This window comes from Amphiura filiformis, chromosome 10 (assembly GCF_039555335.1).
Source record: "Amphiura filiformis chromosome 10, Afil_fr2py, whole genome shotgun sequence".
In the NCBI taxonomy this organism is placed as follows: Eukaryota; Metazoa; Echinodermata; class Ophiuroidea; order Amphilepidida; family Amphiuridae; genus Amphiura; species Amphiura filiformis.
The window spans coordinates 107,417-133,404 of NC_092637.1; the positions used below are offsets into that span (position 1 = coordinate 107,417).

At 36.1% G+C, this 25,988-nt stretch overlaps 1 protein-coding gene across 1 annotated transcript in view; it reads right to left on the bottom strand.

The window, feature by feature from the left end:
• LOC140163300 (uncharacterized) overlaps positions 1–25,988 on the bottom strand; it is a 113,201-nt gene that overhangs the window by 72,168 nt on the left and 15,045 nt on the right. Inside the window, exons 16-20 of the mRNA XM_072186699.1 lie at positions 23,990–24,100; positions 22,584–22,595; positions 21,753–21,866; positions 19,825–19,935; positions 19,527–19,637 (exon numbers count right to left, since the gene is read on the bottom strand). Coding sequence (XP_072042800.1) covers positions 19,527–19,637; positions 19,825–19,935; positions 21,753–21,866; positions 22,584–22,595; positions 23,990–24,100 — 459 coding nt within the window. The remainder of the gene's footprint in view (positions 1–19,526; positions 19,638–19,824; positions 19,936–21,752; positions 21,867–22,583; positions 22,596–23,989; positions 24,101–25,988) is intronic.

Sequence of the window (25,988 nt, forward strand, 5' to 3'; positions counted from 1 at the left end):
ACTATTGTCTGTCCAATTAACTTAGACACCCAGTTTTTGTTACTTATTTGAAAAAATATCCACTTTCAAAGAAAGTCATGAAAGAAAAGTGTTAACATTCGCTGAGACCTAACGGGATTTTTGTGTTTCCAAAGCATTGAGTGAGAGTTTACCAGAAATTCTATTGAAATTGGAAGGTTTTCTCAACACTTTAAAAATAATCCGGTAGAAGTTGGGTACCACTATTTTGGAAGGTCTCATTATACAGATTTGTAGGTATTGTGATTTTGGATAGTGAATGGATGAATAGTAAATTAATTATACTCCTCACCAAAAACATTTTATAAAAATGAAAAATATAATTCAGTTCATAAAATGCAGACAGTGTTTAATTGGCATATTTATTCTTAGTGTATTAACTCAGTGATCCCAGCTGTCCCTCAACCAATTACAACAATTCGGCACGGTATTTGAATCTTGTTCTGTGCATGCTTTTGGCTTGGCCCAATTCCAAGAAAATACAAATTGTATGCCCTATGAATGTTCTGATGTTATTGGTGAGGAGTATAATTCACAATACACTCCAGACGCATAGTAACTTGCCCTATCATTTGTTATAATGCACCAACTGAAATTATTGATTGGCTCAAAACAAAGGATTTGAACCGGTGTCCTTCACCGAAATCATGGCACAGTGCAGTCCATTCAATCAAATATTGTCATCAACCTATTTGATCGTAGTGTATTTGTTATGCGTGTGAGACGACCTCTCGCGGTAGATTGCAAACGTGCTTTTGTTGAATGCATTTGAGTAGACCGCCATTATTGTGAATTAGTAAAAGGATCAAAGAAAAAGGGTGGCATCACTGATCAATATGCATGATTACAATGTTCAAACACCCCTTACTGTAAATAGATTATCCCATCAAAAGTTTCAAGTCATTAGGAATATTCGGCTGGACCCAGATATCTTGCTGTGAATCGGTCAAAATTGAATAAAAGTAGACAAGGAAGAATATTTTTCATCGCTTTACTAATAATTTCTGTTAGGTCTGACCGTGTTTAGCAACTTTTCTTTCATGACTTTTTGCCAAAGTAAAAACTTTTCGAAATATATCCTAAAAACCGGGTGTCTAAGTTATTTGGACAGACAAATAATGGAAAACCCCATGTGTGCAGTTTAAAATCCTCACCAAGTGAACATTTACTGTACTGTGTATCGATTCTTGATCATTCAGCCATGCAAATCCCCTTGGTGCAGAGTTCAGCACAGTGAGTTGTAAGATGGTCAGTTCCATTCCTTGTCCCAATACGCCTTGCAGTTAACAAGCATAGGCCTACTTTGTGACTTTTGGAAAGGGCACTTTTTGTCTTCAATTTAGGCTCATTCAGCCCTGGAATCATGGAAATCTCTCATTTTCACACTGCACTTAGTAAACAGTCATATAATTATTTCAAAGTTAGTTTTGTTGGTACAAAACAAAACCTTACGATGTTATGACGACATGTTCAGAGGGGGACTTATTTCTTTTGAGGTGTTTAGTTTTATGCTTAAATGCCAGTGTATGCACAATAGGCAAGTGGACTACGGAGAAGTCTAATAGATGATTGAAAAGCAAATTCGAAATCTGTTTCCATCATCTTTATACAGATCAATAAATCCATCCCACGGAAAAAAAAACCCCGCTTGCATCTTTGTACTATAGTTACCTGACACGTAAGGAAATACTAAATACGTGATATAAAGTGATAATAAATAAGTGATAATCTTTTTTGTCTTCTTCAAGTAGGTCTCTTTTATAAATTATAATTTGTGTATAATATGCCCAGAGACAATAATCATAAAAAATCTTTCAGAAATGAGAAAAATGAGAAAGAGACAGATATCGAAATTCACATGGGGGCTAAAATATAAGCTTACCTTAGTTGTGCGGTCTAGTGAATGAAAATATAGTTGCGAAATTTCTTTTGAGGATAATACAGCATTGCACACGTCGAGAACGTGATTTTAAACTGCCGTATGATCGGAATTCCAAATTTAAAAGAGAATTTTTGGCAGAAAATAATAATACATATAGTTCTATAGGCATGAAATGGGTGACTGAGCACCAGGTTATTCGGATAAAAGTCCAAATAATTGTAGTTACAAAGTAGGTCATAATAAACAAGTAAACAAAATCAAAATTCTTTTAACCATGCAGCAATATTGGGTTGCAAGGGACTATTAAACTAACTAGTGCATGCGGAGTTGAAATTGATTGAAACTATTCGCCAACTTGCAGACTAGTTCAAAGCTTTTTTTAGGCTGCATATAATTTGCTGATTCATTTCAAGTCTATTAAATCTCAGAAATATAAATTTTCAACAATTTTCCATAAAATTTGTATTATATCGCAAAATTAAAAAAAAATCAAAATTATTTTGTATCAGAAGGACATTCCTCGTATTCAGAATTCAATTTCAATCTCACAAAAGTACTGTCCAAACGTTACTATTCGGTCTCTTAATCTCACACAAAAGCAGTAAAGATTTGAAATAGAGTTACCCGCTCAGGTTCCCTGATTTGAAGTCAGTTGCCTGTGTGGAAAGTTATGTGCTTTCCATAGAACTTGTACATGAGCTGTAATTTGGTGCCGCAAATGAGGACCAAATTGTTGCACTTGTTTTCACGTGGAATGCGTGAAATTTCAGGGGGAGGTGGGATTTGACAAAAAAATTGCCAAAAAGGTCTAAAAACGTAGAATACCACGCCGACCAGCATTTAGTATCGAGCCAGTATTGAGTGAGAGGCAAGCACGGGGACGATATGTCTTGGAAGAGCTGTCCCCTCACTTCGGTTACTTTTTCAAGAAAAACTTTTTAGTGTGATGGGGCAAAGCTAAAATTCGTCCCCTTTGTCAAATTTTTACCCATTTTTATGACACCTTACTCTTTTCCGTCCCATGTTCATCATCGAAAATGTCTGTGGGTATGGAGGACTTCTCAACCCCCCCCCCCACACACACACACACACACCCACACACCACGCATTTCTCAGTCCTATAAGTCCTCACGTTTGGAACAGAAAATTACTATCACCTAATTCAATCACTAATTTTCACAAACATGTGGCATGGTTTTGCTAAACCAAAAGAGATTTCCAATATATAGTTGAGCTTTAGTATCACCTTTTAATTCTGTAGCGCCTGAGGAAACGTTGGAATTAGAAAAATCGATTTACAAGTTCAATTTGATTTCTAGAGGCGTTCATGGCAGACTGGTTTTGAATAGACAAACCTCGAAACGTTGAAGTTTTAAGTTTTTGAACTGTATTTCAAAAGGTCTCTATTATAGCCTATATACCGTAAAGCTTAATCGCAGAGGGTCATTGAAATTCAATACTTGGCCTTCAAAACCAAAAATCATACGATTCTTGAATAAATCGCCCGTGAGGCAGAGAAAAAGAAAAATATATGTCAGCGGGTTCCCGTTTGTGCCAGCCAATTTCAGTGTCACACGACCTTCATGAGAGACATAATGCAATGATAATTCTCTCCCATTTATATATGGGCAATTCTAAGCAAAAGTAGACATGACTAAAAACATCAAATTGCTCTATATATTTTTCTTTTAACTTTCATATTATTCCAAACAGATGTAAGGTTCAAGTTATAAACCTTTTTAAGGATTTTTTCAAAATTTTGTTGAATACAATTTCTTCCGAGAGTGTATTTTAAAGGGTGGCTCACATTTTGACGGCAGATACTAATAACCCGCGGAAGACGACGGAAGTGAAAATCGCACAATTTTGGCAGCAAAGCGACGGCAAAAGGGGAACATCTGACGAGTGGGAACGACCTTTAGCGGTAATACGACCGCAAGGGACGAATGGCTGCGTCAGGAAACGGATTCTATTGACCAAAATCGGATGTTGTCTGGGCGGCGAGTGACGATGTCTAGACGGAGCCCGACAACAAGCAAAAAGGGGGAACATACCCGTATGGTCATTTGTGTTAAGTGCCTCCCCCGGGCCAGTAGCACGAGTTACCGATGTTGCATGAGTTACCACAGCCCACGTCCCCCTGTACCAGAAAAAGTAATGCAGTTACCACTTTGGGATCTCTTCTGCATGAATATGTGTTTATATCAATGACCACGGTAACAACTTTCTAGCAGTGGTGACTGGTGTAGCCAGTGAGGAGGAGGAGGAGAGGGGGGACTGTGGAAAGTTGCCCCCCGACACAAAAAAATTAATATATTGATAGAAAAATTAAAGCAGTACAAATCAAGGAAATTGTGTCAAGTCCTGCAACGAGAGGTTCCCATGGGTTCCAAGGCCTCGGCTAGATACTGCAAATGCAACGGGTGGTCACATTTCAGAACCAGGGAGCGGACTTGAGGCCTTTCTGCGAACTTGCCCTTAATGAGGGCGGAAAGTGCTGAACTCGATGAGACCACCACATCATCCAGCCATGATGAACATGGTAAAGCGCCCGTAAGGCAGTTCTGTATAGGCCATATTTTTATTAGCTGATTTTGAGGAGTGAAGACGTGTTTCACACTCTCTCTCCCAATTACACACAAATCAATGGGATAATCAGTGATAAGTATTGCGCCTACATGCCTATCACTGTTCTACTATAGCTACCTGTACAACACTGACTGATGAACTATTATGTAGTGATGAACTATTATAGTGATTAATATGGAGACATCTACCAATACAGACCTCCATCTCAGGGTATTACTGACCAGTTAATGGCAAGCTCCGAATATAGAGCCTACATGAAACAGCTATTAGCTGAAGTAGTTGATGAAAAGATTGGAAAAAGACTCGAAATATGTGAAAGTGAAATACATGAGATAAGACTAGAGATTGACACATTGAAGGAGGACAAATGTCCAAAATGAGCTCGATGATCTTGAACAATATAGCCGTAGAAATAGTCTTCGGATAAATGGAATAACAGAGAATCCTAAAGAAGATACAAATGAACTCATCAAAACTATGGCTAAGGAGAGGTTGGGCGTGACAATAGACGATCGAGACATAGATCGCAGTCATCGAGTGGGTAAACCAAGACCAGAACCAAGACCAATTCTGATGAAGTTTACCAACTACAAAGCCAGAAATGATGTGATGAAAGACAGAAAGAAATTAAAAGGTAGCAACATCACAATAAAGGAGGACTTGACCAGGATTAACCAAGACTTGCTTACCAATACAGCAAAGAGAACTGGTGTTAAGAATACATGGAGTCACGATGGCCGCATCCTTGTAGCAGCACCAACAAGTACCCCAGGTAAAACTGTAATAATTCAAATAAGAAATACCAGCGATTGGCAGAAACTTCCTGACAAGGAAGTCTTCGAAGAGTTCGAGAAACAAAGAGCGATAAGAGCAAAAGCCAATCAGAATGTAAATGCTGAACTTACTCAACACAAGATGCTAACCCGAACAAAGGCCGGAAGCCTACGGTAAAGGCTAGCGATTTGTATGTGAACATTTTACAAATATTTTGTACTATATAATTATAATTCTTTACTGTCACTGTAACAGTGTAATATCATCAGGGAACTACTGCACGGAGCCTACGGTAAAGGCTAAAGTGAAGTTACAGACTTTTGATGTAAAATAAAGTGGTACTCGGAGTCCACTGATCAATCGCGTCAGTAATCAGTGACATTGCACTTGATATTGTAAAACATGTGAAATAATTATACTATATTATTGTGATTATTGTCTTTATCATGTAGTTACGGGACAGTAGTCCTACTAAACTACCTATGTGATACAATGTTTTTTATGTGTGTATTATTTTGATCATAGACAACAGGGTCTATGATTTGATGCAAATAAAGTTTGATGATGTTGATCATTACACCCTTGTTGGTAAATATTATAGATTAGTTGAATGAAAAACTAGTGGTTTTTGAACTGGATGTTGATAATGACTGAAATAATAAAATAAATGAAAAATGTTGCAGATGTACTGGTGATGTTAACGTGTATTTAATGCTGGTATTGACTCTAGTATAATGATGGTATTAAATACAAAACAATTGTTGGTAATGACTAGAATTAAAAATGTTCTACTGAACATGAAACTTAACGATGGTACTGAACGAAAATATGTTGTTGATATGCTGTTGATAATGACATGAAACGTGTTGGTGTTTAAAAAAAAATTGTGTTAGTAATACTAGTGGTATACAACACGAATCAGTTGGTAATGACTTGAATGAAATGTTATAATAAAAATTTAGGTGGTTTTGAACTTGATGCTGGTACTGAATGTAAAGTGTTGTGAATTTACTGGTGATGCTATAATATGATACTGATGTTGGTATTTACTAATACAAAATAGTGTTAGTAATACTGGTGGTATTCAACACAAAACATTATTGTTGGTAATGACTTTATATTAAAAATGTTCTTTATAATATCTTGTGGTTTTAAACACAAACCAATTGCTGGTAATGATTTCTATGCTGTACTAGCTGCAATAAAATTGTTGCAAAGTGGTGTTGTTTAACATGAAAATCATGTTGTTATTGACTCAAATAGAATTGGTACTATAAAATATTAGTAGTTGTGATATCAAAAACCATTTGTGTTGCCAATGCCTAATGTTGACTAGTGAAAATGGTATAGTTTTTGAGGCTGATGTTGATGACAAAAGAGTGTCTACAGAAATTATTGTTTGATGTTAAACATTATTTTGTTGGTAACAACTCTAGTAAAAGGTATTAAAGACCCTGGTGGTGTTGAACAAGATGTTGATGATGATGATGTAATTCCGAAACTGTGTCAATAGAATGTTACTACAGTTTGTGTCTCTCATTAACTATAGAAGATGTTGGTTTTTGACACCTTATGTTATTAACTGATCAAGATAATGGTTTACTTACAATATGTACACCCCCAACCAGTACCATTTTTACCATGTTAACAGTTTTCCCTATTCAACAGCTTGGTTATGTTTTAAGCCTGAAAATGGTTACTGGGAAAATCTTTTTGTTGTTGTTTTGTTTGCGAAACTTATTGACAGGTACTATTATACTGGGTGTATCTTTCTTTTTTCTAGTAATCTGTGATATACATGTACCTAGTAATACATGTAGTAATTCTGATAATGCCTGACTGACGTTTCATTGTTGTACAGTACTTTTCACCTAAATATTGTTTGTGGCATGTGGGCCATACTTAAGTTGACCTCAAATTTATTTGAGTGCAAAAATTTGTTTGTTTGTTTTAAATTGTAATTTTATATATATATATTATTTTGTGTTTTGATGTCTGAATGTAGCCCTTGTTCTGTATGCCAAAAGCGTGTTAAGAAAAATCACAGAAAACTGAAATGTAGCACTTGTAAATGTTTTGTGCATAAATCATGTAGCAATCTGAGCAGAAAAGAGTTCATGAAAAATGACAATCATTATTGGTTTTGTGTAAAATGCAATGATACAATGAATTTACCATTTAACCACTTCATTGATGATGAAAATTTCTTATTAGAATTGTATAAGTATTTTGATATTGATGATACTCCACGTGAATTTAATGTTGATAAATATGAACACTTGGCTATTGATCCAACAAAATACCAGGATGATATGAATACAGGGCAATTTAACAGTCACACTAATTATTATACTGATACTAAGTTAAGAGATGTTACTAACGAATCTTCTGAAAATTTGTCCCTCCTGAATTTTAACATCAGGAGTCTGGATAAGAACTTTGATTCGTTTAGAGATTACATGTGTACTATTGATATTGACTTTCATGTTATAGGATTGGTGGAAACATGGTTAAAAGAAAAGCCACATGATTATTTTAATGTTAGCGGTTATAATCTTGAATTTGCAAACAGAAAGAATAAAGGCGGTGGTGGCGTTTGCCTCTATATGAAGAACAACATGCATTATAAACTCCGTGATGACTTGGATGGTATTGAACATCCTGAATATGTTGAAAGTCTCTTTCTAGAAATAGAAAGAACAGGATTGCAAAACATTGTTATTGGTGTTGTATATAAACCTCCTGATCAAGGGATACATGAATTCAATAAGTATATAGATGGAGTTCTGTCGATTATTAATAAAGAAAATAAACTTGTATACTTGATGGGTGATTTTAACATTAATTTGTTAAATGAAGATGTTCATGTACCTACTGCTGAATTTCTAAATACTATGTCATCTTATTCCTTATATCCATGTATTACAAAGCCTACAAGAATTACCACAAAAACAGCTACTCTTATTGATAACATTTTTACCAATTGTTATACATGTCAAACATCTGGAATCATGGTAACAGATATAACCGATCACTTTCCAATCTTTCTATCTACAAATTTAAATTTGTACAGAAAGATAGATAATCTTCAAGGTACCTGTAATTTTAACACACGGTGTAAAACTGAGCAAAATGTACAAACATTTCAAAATGAGCTGAAAAACGTTGACTGGGATTTTATTTGTTCATCTGATGATGTAAATATGTCATATAATAAGTTCATTGAAAAATTTATGCTACTTTATGATGAGTGTATTCCAAAATGTAAACCCAACAAGAGGGCCAAGAAACATGACCCTAGATGTCCTTGGATAACTAAAGGGTTAGTAAAATCGATTCGTAGAAAGAATATATTGTACAAGAAATCAAAAAAAAAAACCAACAGAGGAAAACATTTCTAAATATAAATCATATCGTAGTAAGCTAACATCTTTACTCCGACTGGCAAAACGTCATTATTTTTCTTCATTGCTTGAAAGAGAAAGGTACAGTATGAGAAATACTTGGAAGATTCTCAACAATATATTGCGAAGTAAAAGGCGTAACATGTCTCAAAAATTTGCAAGTAATGGGGAAACAATAACAAATCCTAAGATAATTGCTGATAAGTTCAATGAGTATTTTTCAAATATTGGACCCAAACTAGCACAAAGTATAAGCCATACTGGTAAAGATTTTTGTGATTATCTAAAAAATCCAAATAGTTCTACATGTTTCTTTAAACCAGCTACTGAAGAAGAAATTCTGAAAATTATTGCAACTTTGGGTAGTAGAAAAAGTCCAGGTCACGATGGTATAGGATCCGATATTGTTAAAAGAGTTGCGAATGAAATTGCATATCCACTGCAAAGGATTTTAAATCTTTCTTTAAACACAGGTGTTGTGCCAGATGATTTAAAAATGGCAAAGGTAGTTCAATATACAAAAAGACAACCCTGAAATGTTTGGTAACTACAGACCAGTTTCAGTGTTACCATGTTTTTCTAAATTGCTTGAACGGATTGTGTATAATAGATGTATTGATTTTTTAAATAAGTTCAATGTTTTGTATGATAAGCAGTATGGCTTTAGAAGCAACCATTCCACATATATGGCAGTTTTGGATTTTGTATGTGACATTGAAAATGCAAGTAGTGAAAAGAAACACACAGCTGGTATTTTTATGGACCTGTCAAAAGCATTTGACACCATAAATCATAATATTTTGATAAGCAAACTGGAACACTATGGTTTTAGAGGAGTAACATCTCAATGGTTTTCAAATTACCTTTCTGAGAGAAAACAATATGTGTCATACAATTCAGAAGTCTCATCCTATGAACCGATTTTATGTGGCGTTCCACAAGGATCAATATTGGGTCCTCTGCTTTTCATCATCTATATGAATGACATCGCTCACACATCTGAATTACTATCATTTATTTTATTCGCTGATGATACCACTGTTTTCTACTCACATGAAAATATTAATGAACTCTGTAATGTAATTAATAATGAGCTGAGGGAGGTAATTAATTGGTTCAAAGCTAACAAACTTTCACTCAATGCAAAAAAGACAAATCTCATGTTTTTAGGTACTGTGTCCAAAACCAAGGAAATCAATGACAATAATATTGTAATATCTTTAGATGGTTGTAAACTGGCTCGTGTTAAAGAAGCCAAATTCCTGGGTCTAACTATTGATGAAAATCTTTCTTGGAAGAAACAGATTGTTAATATTTGTAATGTGTCTTCTCGAAATATTGGCGTTTTGAACAAGGTGAAGCATTATTTACCCGAACAAACTTTGTACAACCTTTACTGTTCACTAGTTGTACCCTATTTTAATTACGGTATTTTACTTTGGGAAATGCAAACAAGGCATATCTGAACAAATTATTTAAGCTACAAAAAAAAACTTTAAGAATAAAATCTCATAGTCCGTATTTAAGCCATTCAAGACCACTTTTGATAAATACAATGTTCTTGATATATTTGATATGTACAAGAAAGAGTTGTCTATATTTATGTATAAGTATACCCAAGGTATGTTACCAAAATCATTTGATGCTATGTTTAAGAGTCTTAAGGATATTCACAGTTATAATACTAGAAATAAGCATAATTACCAACTACACAAAACAAGTACTGTTGTCTCAAATGGTCCAAAATTTGGAATCAAATACCTTATGAGATTAGACAGGCTACCAACATTTCTCTCTTTAAGAGAGGAGTACATGCCTTACTGAATGACAAGTAGATCCAAGCATGTTTTGCTTCATTATTATAGTGTAATTCTGTTAATCATTCTGTTAAATCATTGCCTCCACTTAATATGTCATCTCAAAGTTGTATATCATTGCTTTTATGCTTTATATCAGTGTTTGTAATTTGCTATAAGTTAATGTTAAATACTCATGATTATAGTACAATATTATATTTAAATTGATTGATTCATTATATTTGTGTTTAAATTTTTTTGGCTACAGATCCTCGTTTTGTTTTTGTTCTGTTTTAATTTGTGTAATTTAATTATACAGGGGGTGCAGCATTTACAGGCTTCGCTTATCGTTGTACCTCCTCCATCGTGTTGTACTTTTTATAATTATTGTATTTTGTTGTAATTTTGATGGAAATAAAATAAATCTGATTGATTGATTGCCTGAACCGCCATGGAATACTAAAGAAATCCATGTAAAACACATGCTGTCATATCTGACCATACCGTGAATCCGTGTGCCCAAATGGTGGATTGACCCACATCCCGAGGAGATTGATGTACGGGGCTTCGAAAAAGGGACTCCTGTCTGTACACTGGGTTGATTTATCCATTAGGAGAGGCAGGAGTGGAGATACCCAGGGACCAGAATCCTGGGGCTCAAATGATGACACCACGCTTGGAACCGCCCGAGGGAGTGCAGCTGTATCTCCCTCTGGCGCAAGCAGCAGCTCGAAATCAGGTCCAACACGCTGGCCCTAATAGGTAAAGCCCCACCCGGGCCTGGACCGATGCCGACTGCCTGATCTGCAGAGCGTAGGGTCAAACGTCGGCGAGCCTATGGGAGAGACCCGGCCCCTGGCGCGGTGTCTATCGCACCCAGAATGTATAAAGTGGAACAGTAATAATAAGTTGGAGTCATGTTGCAGCCATACTGACATTTAAATCACCTGTTCGAATCATCCCTGATGTATAGGTCTTTAGAATCGACCTTCGAGCTCTTTGTGGGAGACATTTTTGATGACGCTGTATTGAATGTTGAATTAACCGACCATCCATCCAGTTACCATTCAAACATTTACTCTAAAGTAGCCGATATACACATAATATGCGAATAATAACCTATTTGTACTATTTTGATACTGATTCAGCTACTTTGGTGAAAAGTTGGTTGTCCTGTCTGTATTCACAACTCACGATGAGCGTATTTGGCGGCCATCTTGAAATTTTGAACAAACAAATACACACGCAAATAATTATTATGACATGGTTAGGGCTTGAGATTTTATTTTACGACATTTTGGCTGCCATGCTGAAAAAGTCAACTTTGTACATCTTTCGCCGAGGTTGACTTTGGTAGACTTTGAGTATGTTAAAATAGAGACTTCAGTTCAGTACAACGTTTTCTGAAAGTAGATTTCATGTTGCAATTTGTTTGACCTTTACTGGGCTATTGTAGAATCGATCTATAGACCCATGTCAACAATGTCAACAATGGGCACCATGTCAACAATGCCTGGAAAAGTTGATTTTTGCCTTGTAAAAGTACGTAATTTTTCGGCATTTCCTGGTATCAGGTCGATTCGGCCCAAACCAATTCGTCCACAGTTGACTTGGCCATATGCCAATTCATGCATTGGCCCCAAGCTAAGTCAGCCACAAACCAATCCGATATCGACCAAAAGGGATAAACGATTTAATATGTTAATGAATAATATGTGACCGTCCATCACGAAACAGCTGTAAAGTCGGCTGGCGGTCAATTTTGTTTTATTTCGTGAAAATATATCATAAGCTTTAAAATGAAAAATCATTTGACTCCAAACGATATCCAGAAGTAAAAAACAAGGGGGTTAAGTGCACAACGTACAAAGAAGTGACTATATCTCATTAACCGATGATCCTACAGATATGCGACCACTGACTTTTCTGTTCCTTTTTGACATATGGCACGACTCTCTAAGATATTTGGTTAAAAATTTTAAAAAGTGACTATATCTTATTAACCAATGATCCTACAGATATGCGACCACTGACTTTTTTTTGTTCCTTATGACTAAGGGAAAAGTTTGACATATCTCACGACTCTGTAGGAAATGATGTACATCATCATCATCATACATCATCATTTTATTTTCATCCAAATCGACATACAAAATATATATAAAAGACACAACATTTGAATGAGGAGATGCTCAAAAGGCCTGAAGCGAGCGCCCCCTTACACTGCCTTAAGTTACAACATACAATTACACAAAGCTAACAAATAAAAGAAAGAGGAGAAGAACATGCAAAGAAAGAAGCAATATAAATATTTATAACATTTCATATAGACATTCCACAGTTCACAGAAGAAATTGATAGTTGGGGTGGAGATGGGTGGGGATGGGTGAGGTCATTAAATAATGCCTAAATATTAGATGTAATTTTTTATTAGACTTTTCTTTATTTGCAACTTAAACTGGTTTACTGATTTTGCCATCTTTATATATTTATCAGTAATATTCCATTTCCTAGGACCGGCAGCTCACCGGAAGCCCGTGTTGTGAGGGCCACAATAACTGCGGCTACGTACCGGGCTACGTACAGATACGCGAACGCTGACTTTTTTTGTTCTTTTAATATGACCTGAGGAAAAGTTCGACATATCACACGACTCTTTAGGATATTTGATTTAAAAGATAGAGGGTTAAGTGCACAAAGTACAACGAATTGGTTTGTGACCGAATGCAAGACATCAAGGCATCTAAATAATTATACAGATTTGGTGTAAAAATAACGGTTATGGAGAAAATCACGAAATAGTTTTGGCCAACTTTTTTTGTACATCAATATACAGGGTTCGAATTAGCATGTGGGCGAATTGGTTTGGGGCTGAATTGACGAATAGTATTGATATCGATATTGATATTTTTACCCACGTGATATTTCGATATGATGATTCGAATTGTCACGTGATCGTCAAACCTGTACTAAAGGTGTCAGTTCTGCAGGAACTGACACAAAAAGCTATCTTAGAAGTGTCCTCCACCATCAGCTGCAATTTCAATTGTTATACCGTTGGGTTACTGCATACATCCTACACATCTGAATGACCAAGCATATCAGCATGATCGTATGCAGGGCACGGTAAATACATAGCATTAGCATACCGGACCGAGTAAGCTTAAATTCATTTGCATTACGTTCCCCAATTTCGTCATGACAAACATGAAAAGTGCATCACACAATGACACACCTACGGGTCAAAATAAATCAGCTCTCACCTTCTAGAATGGGGGGGCATAAACCCCAGATCATACAAGTCTGCCATGCTTGCAACTCCGCTCTTATATATACGCACTAAAATACGATTGTACTCGACGCGGAGTAACTCCTCACCTGCCGGCCATTTGGTCAACGTGGAATTTAACGCAGCGCTGAGCTAGACTTCAAATCTGCTTTACTTAACATGATTTGCACTTTGTTGACAAAATCTTTACTTACTCACGATTTACTTTAAATCACGCCAAAGCACGCGCGTTTAATCACGATAAAGTACAGTAAATCACGCCAAAGCACGTTTAATCACGATAAAGGACAGTAAATCACGCCAAAGCACGTTTAATCACAATAAAGGAGAGTAAATCACGACAAAGCACGTTTAATCACGATAAAGGACAGTAAATCACAACAAAGCACGTTTAATCACGATAAAGGACAGTAAATCACGCCAAAGCACGTTTATTCACGACAAAGGACAGTAAATCACGCCAAAGCAAGTTTAATCACGATAAAGGACAGTAAATCACGCCAAAGCACGTTTAATCACGATAAAGGGCAGTAAATCACGCCAAATCACGTTTAATCACGATAAAGGAGAGTAAATCACGCCAAAGCACGTTTAATCACGACCAAGGAGAGTAAATCACGCCAAAGCACGTTTAATCACGTGACAGGACAGTAAATCACGTCAAAGCACGTTTAATATCGATAAAGGAGAGTTAAATCACGCCAAAGCACGTTTAATCACGATAAAGGACAGTAAATCATGTCAAAGCACGTTTAATCACAATAAAGGACAGTAAATCACGCAAAGCACGTTTAATCACGATAAAGGACAGTAAATCACGCCAAAACATGTTTATTCTCGATAAAGGAGAGTTCATCATCATCAGTCGGCTGCGGAGCAGGCGACTACAAGCTTTCTCCAACTGTTGCGATCTTGGGCAAGCGAAATTGTTTTGTTTGGCAGCAGCATCCCTTCAGTATCTCGTGGGAGGTGCTGGACATACTGTAAGTACAGTGTGCGCGGCCATCCCGGTGTCCTCTTCCCATGTGGTGGGATATAAAGAGCATATTCTTTCGCAGGCTCGCCATCTTCAAGACGCAGTATATGGCCGAGAAATTTGAGTTGATGTAACTTTTGACTTTGGCAACCAGTGGAGTGGTGATGATTAGGTTGTAGATGGTTTCATTTGGAATCCGATCCACACGCTTGATGTTTAACATGACTCTGTAGCAAGATGTTGCAAAGGCATTGATCTTGTTTTCCATGTCCTTGGTAATTACCCATGAATCGCACCCGTACAGGAGAGTTAAAGCACATTTAATCACGATAAAGGACAGTAAATCACGCCAAAGCACGTTTAATCGCGATAAAGGAGAGTTAACTCACGCCAAAGCACGTTCAATCACGACCAAGGACAGTAAATCACGCCAAAGTAGGTTAAATCAAGAGAAAGGAACCTAAAATGTGACGTGTAGTAGAATACGACCCATGGGATGGGTGAATTGTTTTAAGCACCCCAACAGATAAGGCGCCGTCTGGGGTTTACTTCTCTTAGGTTTATGTTCCTTATTTACGGTTAATGCGCCTTATTTGGGGTTGGGACTGCTTTATCTGAGGTGTGCGTCCCTTATCCGGGGTTACGGCGCCTTATCTGAGGTTTAGACTGCCATATCTGAGTTTACGTCTCTTATCTGGGGTTAAGGCGTCTTATCTTGGGTTTAGATGCCTTATCTGAGGTTTACGACCCTTATCTGGGGTTAACGACCCTTATATCGGGAAGCACGGTGGCCCAATGGTTAGGGCGCGAGCTTCATGATCGGAAGGTTGCGGGTTCGAGCCCCACCACGGCCAGTGTGTTGCGTCCTTGAGCAAGATAGCTTAATTCCCAATTGCTTCACTCCACCCAGGTGTAAAATGGGGAGCTGCTGGGGGTAATCACAATCTAAGTCGCTGAGAGTACCTGCGCATCAGTTGCGGACTTGGTGAAGCGGAAATGATTCTGATATATCCTAATGGCAGCGGAATAATTGTTGAAGTGTGCTGATAATTAGGCCATGCCTAGATGAAGCGCACGTTAAATCAAACAACATTTATTTATTTTATTTATGTGGGGTTTAGATGCCTTATCTGGGGTTTATGTTCCTCATTTAGGGTCAAGGCGCCCCATTTGGGATTTGGACTGCTTTATCGGGGGTCCACGTCCCTTATCTGGGGTTACGGCGCATTATCTGGGGTTTAGATGCTTTATCTGGGTTTAGACTGCGATATGCTAATGTTAGGGTATCTTAGCCACAGGTAAGGAACGTAAACCAAGGATAAGGCCATCTAAACCACAGATAAGGCGCCTTATCCCTAGATAAGGGATGTAAACCCAAGATAAGGTAGTTTAAACAACATTATAAGGGACATGAACCCCAGATAAGGCGGAAATGACACACTTATGCTTCTGCTCTCATTCAAAAATCACATTTACGCTCTACCAAATGGGGGCCATCTTTGATTTCTGGGCAAAAATTATGTTGTAACGTCAAATTAATGTCAGATTCGGATTTCTTGGGGTCGACTTACCGGAAAAAGTGTCTTTGTACACGATTTTATGTACTCTGGTTCAAAACTTATTTTTTCAAGATGGCGCCGGCGGCCACCATCTTTGATTTCTGGGTAAAAATGAGGTCGTAATGTCAAACTAATGTCAGAATCGGAATCCTTGTACTCGACATATCCGAAAAAGTGTCTTTGTACATGATTATAGGTGTTCTGGTTCAAAACTTAAATTTTCAAAATGGTGGCGGTGGCCATTTTGGATTTTGGCCTCTAGCGAAAAATGCCGGGATTTTCGCGAGGGACATGGGGGCTATTTTTTTCTAAATGGTCCATAGAAGTCTAATCAATCGTCAAACCTTACTAGCCAGAGAGTGGTCACCAAATTGAAGTTTTTGACTTAACTAAAATGTTATTAAAACGTTTTGTAAAAAACATTTTAAGAACATTTTTGTGTTTGCTGGGTGCAAATATTTTAACATAATGTTGTTTAAGAGTTGACAAAATATTTGGCCAAAACTGTTTGCAAAAATACTTTACAATGACATTTCGAAAACATTAAAAAAATATTGTTGTAGTGTGTTTTCATACAAAACATTTTAAAACGATTTCTTGACCTTTATATAACCCGACATTTTAATGTTATTAAAACGTTTTTACCTAAACGAAAACCCAAAATATAACTTATTTAAAACGTTTTAAAAACGTTTTTGTGTTTGCTGGGATAGCACATTTAAAAAATGCGGTGTTTGGTAAACAACATTGAATAAGGGACAGGGGGGGTCATTGAACCGTGGATGTGTCACAGCAAATTTGCACTTGATTGTAGCTATATACAAGGTATATAGAACGTCAGGATGACGGTTGAAACTTAAATTTCTTTATTTAAAACAATGTGACAGGTGGTTGACACGCTTATTAGTAATTCTCATTCATTTGGATGAGAACATTTCAATTCTCATACTTTTGTCCAATTCTCATCGTTTTGAAATAATTCTCATTACAATTTTTCTACTAGTGAATATATTTTGGAAGAATGCAATGAGCCTATAAACCCTATTATTGCCCATGATAACGTAATTTATTAATACGTTTTTGAAAAACAAATCACACAAATCACTTTTATTGCCCCAAAACAAAAATATACATAGAAACCAGAAACGAATACAGTTATTTGAGGAAGTTGTTCATAAGTATAGAGACATAAAATACAATTAGGAATTGTTTTTTGGGTGTTTCTTTGTAAATCGCATGTTTTAACAACAAAAAATTACCTATATTTGAGCAAAAATTACACATACAGGTATTATATTTGTTTAGAAATAATTAAGTCCCTAGACTCTGCTGTGGGCTAAAATTTCATATTTTTCGAGTTCTTATTGTCACGAACATAGTTTAATGTTGTCAACAGAAAATCAACGAATTCAGTAAATGTCAATGATCCCTGCAAAGTTCAGGATAAGTCGAATACCATTTAAGAGTACCAGGTATGTTTATGCAGGTTTTACTTTGTTTTAATTGGAAGTAGGGGGTATTTATCATACACTCTCTGAATTTAACTTCAGAAGAAAATACAGTTTGAACTATCTGCGATGTATATCAAGTATAAGCAAAAAGTTAAAATGCTTTTAGGGGCTCCATAGGGGTCAAAACCGCAAAAAGCTCAGATTTTAATACAAGTGGTCTGAAATCGTTTGTCTCGTAAAGCAGGTGATCAATACGTAACTTCAGATACAATGAGCGCTAATGAGGGGCCGAGACAACTTAGATGGTGCAAGCCTGTCTAAATTGTTTTTTGCTATCATATGAAATCCCGAGTAATTGTAGATTTTGACCTCTAGGGAGCACAAAAATGTGACAGATAACCTCTTTGTTCATAACTCGAGATACATAGCTGATAGGTTAAACTATACTTTTTCCTGAATTTTCCAGATAAATACTTTGATGTGCTTTTACCAAATCTAAGCAATGTGGAAATTTGAACCCTCATTGTTTATTGATCTAGAAACATCGATTAATTGATTTCTGAGGGTGCAGGGTACCTTCTTCTTCCAATAAACAACATTATACTGACCCGAGTATAATTATTTTTTTGTTTAAAATTTACTTTTAAAATTAATCACATTCAAATTCATAGCGCCAGGATCTTCAGTGTGATTTTTGATCAGATTTTTTGCACAAATGAAAACTTTTTAGCGAGGCCTCAATATTAATAGCTTCTAAACGTTAAAGAACGCTTATAGGAAATATTTCCACTATCAGTTAGTTTATCAATTTTGTATGTGTATTTTTATCACTCTATAAATTTTAAATTAGAGAGAATACACTCGAGTCGGTATTTTTGTTCAGCACAGATTATAATCTGCGGTATACTATAATGGATACTGCTTTATACTATTATGTCTTCTTTTATATGCCAATTATTAACTGCATGTTATAAGTAGCTATTATTATATGGTTCCAATGTTGTTATTTATTTCACGGACCTGCAGAGCAAAAAAGAAGACAAAAGATAGCCAGATAAATAATCATCACCATCATCACCATCATCGCTACAGGGTATTCCTGATAGAACTGTATCTTCAGAAACTGGTTATTTTTTAGCATAAACCAAACATAACTAAATAACCAATGTAGTTGAGGAATGTATCAGCTATTACATGCTTATTACTATTACATTAGATGAATTTTGACAATTGATCGCTCCGTTTTTTTAAATACAAGAATTTTACGAAGCTACCTCATTTTCAGCCCGGTTCACTGAGTTAAATAACAGTTCATTATCCTCATCATAACACTAGACACCTCATGCGTTGATGATGCGCAGTGATTAGCACTCCGAATACAGAGCATCGATTACAATTTGAATCCATGGACAGGTTTTAAAATGAGGGAGTTTCGTTAAATTCTTATAGTTCACGATTGTCAAAATTCAGTATGTGATAGCTGATTTATTCCTCAAACACACCAGTCTTTCGTTATGATTAGTTGTGGCGTCAAAATACCCAAACAATTAAGTTTCCGACGATTTAGTTCTTTCAGGGACACCCTGTGTCATCCGTTATAATAATAATAATTATAATATTAATAATAATAATAATAATAATAATAATAATAATAATAATAATAATTAATTAGGCCTATATACCTAATTACGATCATCACTTATTGATAAGTAGGCCTGTACTTATTACTGTTGAATATACCATTAAAGGGAATTGAAATTAAAAACACTGTTTATCTATTTATCTTACAATCTATCTCATCGGACATATCTCTGCAGTCATCTCTTCCATTACACACGTGTTGAGGAGGAATACACCGCATGTTAACACATCGGAAATGGTCTTTGTTTGGGCATGGACCTAAAGGTGTTGGAACAGAAACAACAGGCAATAAAGTTGCATTTATATAATGCACTGAAGAATCTGCACAATACGTTAAAGAAACATCATAATCACAAATTATGAAAATTATTAATCAACATCGTCGCTATTATTATGAGTATTAAATTTATATATCATGTATATTGTACACCTCTAATTATCTTACAATCGGCCTCGTCGGAATTGTCACGACAATCATCTTCACCGTTGCATTCAAGGTCAGGATCAATACACCTTAGATTTGCACAACGGAATTCGCCTTCGTTTGGACATGGACCTATAATAATTTGAGCAAAGTTATAAGCAGTGTGTTACTTCACGATACAATTAGGTCCGATTTCTCGAAGCGTGGCTAGTAGTCATGCTTCCTAAACAACCAGAATAGCCCTACCAATGTGGATCCATTTTACCGATTTATCTTTCTAGGTGATGTACAATGTGAAATTGTAAGCACTGTGTTACATGACAAATTGGGCTTAAGCTTGAAGGCTTAGGAAGCCTGGCCACTATCCATGCTTCGAGAAAACGACCCGTAGGGTCCTGAATTTAAGTGTTTCGATCGAAATGGAATGACGCATTAAAATGACAATATCGATATAACTGTTATGCCTAAATGTAAAAAAAATTATAATCTGGGCATATCTGTTACACGAAATTAAAGGCCAATATTATATGTTACTATACATGTAGTAACAATTTCATTTGAATGAACAAAGCTACCAAACGGCATGAGCGTACACAGTCTGATGAACGTCCGCGTTCAATGAATCCAACCATTCCAACTCACTCGTGATTGGTTAGTATTTTCATTAAATTGTATCCGATGTCGTGCGTGTTTTATTATGAAATACGCGATACGATCGCGGACGAATCGTGTACATGCTGTTGGCAGCTGTATTCATTCAAATGAAATTTTACTCCATTCCAGAGGATACGCGGGATTTATAGTCAAGTCAATCTAAACAAATTAGTGGTGTCACCCACCACTAATTGCAACAGAATGTCCCCTGAACATCATACCAAAAATATACTAAAATATACTTGGTGGAAAGGTAGTTTTTGGCGGGAAAAGGTCAAACAGGGCTCAAATTACAAAATTGCTTTAATCTTTTTAGAAACTATACCATAGCATTCCTCTAGTCTTAAGGATTCAGAAAAAGTATAGTTTGTCATCTCTGTGATGTACCATTCTCAAGTTATAAGCAAAAAGGTCAAAGGTCAAATTTTGGGCTCCACATGGGTCAACTTCGAAAAAATGCTCCGATCTCCTTTAAAATGGTCTCAATGTGTTCGTACTTTAAAAACACTCCAAAATAAGAATAGTTTGCCATATCTTGGGTGTTTCGTTACCTAGGTAGCAGGATAAAAGAGGTCATTGACCATTGAACTCTATTGACCCCGACCTAGTTTTCGATGTTATGCATGTAATTAAACAACCTAAACAGTGCAAATATTCTTTAAATGAATTATGTTTGCAAGCCGAACAATTTGAGACCATTTTGGTGAACATCAGACAATTTTTAGATTTTTGACCTCTGTTGAACCCAACATTTGACCTTTGACCTTTTCGGTTATAACTCAAGAACCGTACATCACAGATATGGCAAACTATATTTTTTCTGAATCCTTATGACTAGAGGAATAATTTGGTATAGTTTTTCAAATGATTGGAGCAATTTTGGCCCCTGTATGACCTTTTCCCGCCAAAAACTACCTTTCCACCAAGTATATTTTAGTATACTTTTTGTATGCTGTTCAGGGGACATCTATGACATTCATAGCAGTGGAAAAAATTCTGTTGCAATTAGTGGTGAGTCAAAACCCACTTTGACTGGACTATTAGGGTTTCTCTACTGGACGTCAAATTGTGCCGAAAGTCCTTCCCACAATGCAATAAGCATTTTGCATAACAATAGATACAGTTCAGATGTTAATCAATATTCTTTGTTATGCAATACGCCTATTGCATTGTGGGAAGGAATTTCGGCACAAATTGACTTCCAGTAGAGAAACCCAAAATCCGCGTTGGGTTGGGTCACATTTCACAATTGTCTGGAATTAGGCATTTTATTATTTTAACAAAATTTGACTCACAATCTATTTCATCCCTATATGTCTGTTCGCAATCCGGGTACACATCACAAACACGATCCACATCAATGCATGGTCCTTCAGCTGAGCAAGGAAACAAACCTGCTTCACATGGATCTGTGATGAAAAACAAAACGATGCATGTCTTTCACCCTGGAAGTGAGGAATATTTAAGCAGCCACCAACTGAATACTTGAATGATATAGGGTCCACAACTTCTAAGTTCCCCCTTATGTTTTTAAAATAAGTCACTCGTACACGAATGCTTATAACATTTTGAAGTGATCAGAGGATACTGAAATAAAGGGATGTCAACCGAATGTGACGGGACAGGGACATGAGACATGGTCCATTTTTAGAAGCAGGAGGAAAATCGGAGCACCTGGAGAAAAAAACATGCGATGACGAACATGGATCGGCAACCAAACTCCTATGAGGCAACGCGCGGAATTGAACAAGGGCCGCAGTTAATTGTGAGAAGTTTTATATCTAGTTCTTTAAGTTAATAATACTACATTTGTTCAGTCTCATTACGTGAACCATATATACTTTCACACTGTTATTTTGCTTACGCGAAATGACAAACTGCCTGCAATAGGCCCCAGTTTGGGAAAAAATCACCAAAGATCCAATTACTTGAGGAGATATGATAAAAAGATTTAAAGAGTCCATTTAAAGTGGAAAGTAAATTAAAATGTATACATAGTAACTTCCCGATTAACCTCCCAAAGTCATCGAACCTTTGTTATGTTCTCCAAAGCAAACTGTTTTGTACAGAATATTATCTGTATGTCACTTTCAGGCCACATCAGAAAGTTTTAAATAGTAACTTACTTGCTGTCGGACCTGTAGTGAAAAGAAATAATATATGAGTATATTCCGTTATTAGAAAAGGCATGTAAAGAGTCGTCTTTACAGCAAAGAAGAAAAAGAAACAGAAGAAGAAGATAGATAAAAAAAGATAGAGAAGAAGAAGAAGAAGAAGATGTAAAGGAGAAGAAGAATCTATTAATGCACGATATCATTTTACTTTATCATAATAATGTTAAAGATATATTTCTCCACTGGTTTATTTTTCACTCTCTACAGATTTATTTTTCACTATCTACCACAGCTGTTTCATGTGATCATTCATTAGTTTTTCAAACAAAACATCACGTACAACCCAATTTTTAGGCTTAAACAGCTTAAAGCTGTATAATACTAAAAAAAAATAATGTATACAGATGCTTTTGAGTTCTTTTCAACTTTAATATCCCCTTATTTACAACATTATTCACTTTCACAGCATTTTTAAAGCTTTTTCGGATATAAAATGTATCTATTTATGTGGCGCTATTTAGATACTGGAAATTACTCTTTCAGGCTTTTAATAAAAATAATTCCTTTTATTTTTTGATGCAATATGCTTAGAAAATGTCTTTGTTGCTTGTTTCACCTATTCTACCGCTTTAAATGGCAGTATTGATTACCTACACCTTTCAAATTAAGAAATATGATTTATGATAAATAACGCCATCTATACTTTGCATTTTCTTGATAATGAAGCCAATTCTATAAACATCAAACAACCGTGCTACAAGGCATTATCGCGGATTCAGTCGGGCTTTGTGAAAAATATTTTGATTTCATTATCAAAATAAATATTCGTCATAAGTGTCAAGTGATATGTAATAAATAAAGCAATAATGATCCTGCGTCATATACTAGGGTACCCAAAAAGGTGGTGTTGTTTAATACATTTTGATGTTCAGCTTCAAAACACTGTCGCTTGAGTATTCCTTCACTTAGGATATTCAATTAGGTCTTAAATTGAGGCTAATTTATGCTACATTACTCATGTTTTTATCCTGTTTTAAAATAATTGTTAATTATTTTCTTATGGCGTTTGGCATAACATGTGCCAAGGGTGGTTGTGGATGAGGGGGAGGTGGATTAGGGGGAGGGATTCATATCGTAAATTTGATCTAAAACCCCCAGTAAAAAAAATGTCTAAATGAACTCCCAGACATCTAAACCAAGTATATAAATACAGAAGGTCATTTAAAAGACGAATACTTGCTCAGAATGATTGTAAATGTGGCAAAAAATATTGTGGGGTTAAATCCCACCTACTTTGTGATTGTTTTTGCCCGCACTTTCTCATATTTTTTTTAAATATGTGTCAAAATGTTTGAAACATTTCATTTTTACTATGTACCCCAGTTTGTGACACAGGACCTACTATAAAACCAACTTACAATTTGCCTCATCGGAGTTGTCGCCACAATTATCCACACCATCGCATATCAGTACAGGATCAATACACCTTAAGTTATCACATCGAACGTCACTTTCTCGTAGACATGGACCTAGATTTATAAAAATAAGCATTATTTTACATTACATGTGATGATTTACATGAGTATTACGTGATCTTAGCATCCTCTTTTTATGATATTTTTCAGTAGATATCCACTAAAAAGGCTTATTCGCAAAAGTTCAGTTGGTGTACCAGAACGTAATTCAAATGTCACGATATTGTTTTTATTGTTTATATATTATTTTTGAGAAAAGTGGGGGATGATGCTGTGGATCACGAAATGCCCTTTTAAAACATAACATAGTGAATTTGACAAAGTACCAAGCATTGATTGGTCTGTTTGTTACATTCGTATTTCGCATGACTTTTTCTTGATTAGCGAACAATGGATCATATATAACATATCTACCAAAAAAAACGTTGACAACGTTAAGAAATCAACAAGTTTAAAAAACCCACCTCGGCTCACTTTTGAAACTTGGTCCCACATTTGTAAAAGGTACTGATTTAAACTTTATCATATTGATATAAATCCAAAACATTTCCAGAAGTGTTATGTATCTTTAATGTGTAGATTAATTAATTAATTTGAAGGCTTTCTGGCACGACCTGAAAAGTTATTATCTTGTTCTTGCATGGTAAGCCAATATCCTTCTCCGTCTTTTGGTAGATTTCTTTTTTTTTTATGAATGTAGCCAAGCAGCTCCAAGCTTGGGAAGTCATCAGGTTACGAAGTGCTCCATAAAACGAATAAAACGAAAAAATAGATGTTTGAAGTTGCTATTCTTGATTCATGACAATAAATAATTAAACAAAACTTTATCAGTCGTTTATTTTTAAAACTTGCTCGTCATGCGTGACTGTAATGTTAAGAGGTGTACACAATGATCAATATACATTTTAATATACTTTAATTATTCAAGGCAACGTAAATATGTAAAGAAAATGTAAATATGAACAACACACCCAATGTTGACAATGCCAGAGAGACACAGAGAGTAAGTCCGATTTAGGCCTACTTCAAGTCGGAACTGGTAAATGCGCATAAGCGTCTAAATGCCCCGACAAGGCAAGATAATCGTGTTTTAATGTTTGTGGTTCTTTTAGATTTGCGGGGCAATCCACTTGGCTATCCGAATTTCGCGGTTTGTGGTTTTTTATAGCTCTTCGGGGCAACCTAGTTGGATATTCCTATTAAGCGTCGGTTGTCGGCGATCTTTCGTGGTTTGTGGCTTTCATCAAGCCTTGCCATCTATCGGGAGCTAATTTATAGTTTAAGCTTGTTGGATATCCATATTTCGTGGTGTGTTGGATATCAATATTGAGCGACAGTTGTTGTTGTTGATCTTTCGCGGTTTGTGGTCTTAATTTGTTGGGTATCCATATTTCGCGGTTTTGTGGTTCTTTTTATTCGATAGGCATGCGGGCAATCTAGTTAGATATCTACATTTCGCGGTTTGTGGTTCTTTGTAGCCCTGCGGGGCAATTTAGTTGGATGTCCCTATTAAGCGGCGGTTATCGGCGATCTTTCGTGGTTTGTGGTTTTAATTTCCCTCATCAAGCCCTGCCTTCTATCGGGAGCTAATTTATAGTTTAAGCTTGTTGGATATCCATATTTCGTGGTTTGTGGTTCTTTGAAGCACTGTGGGGCAATAGTTTTCGCGGTTTGTGGTTCTAGTTGGAGATCAATATTGAGCGGCAGTTGTTGGCGATCTTTTGCGTTTGAAGTCTTAATTTGTTAGATATCCATATTTTGCGGTTTGTGGTTCTTTATAATCGATAGGCCTGCGGGCAATCTGGTTGGATATCCAAATTTCGTGGTTTGTGGTTCTTTGTATCACTGCGGGGCAATCTAGTTGGATATCCCTATTAAGCGGTGGTTGTCGGCGGTCTTTCGCGGTTTGTGATTTTAATTTCCCTTTAAACCCTGCCCTCTA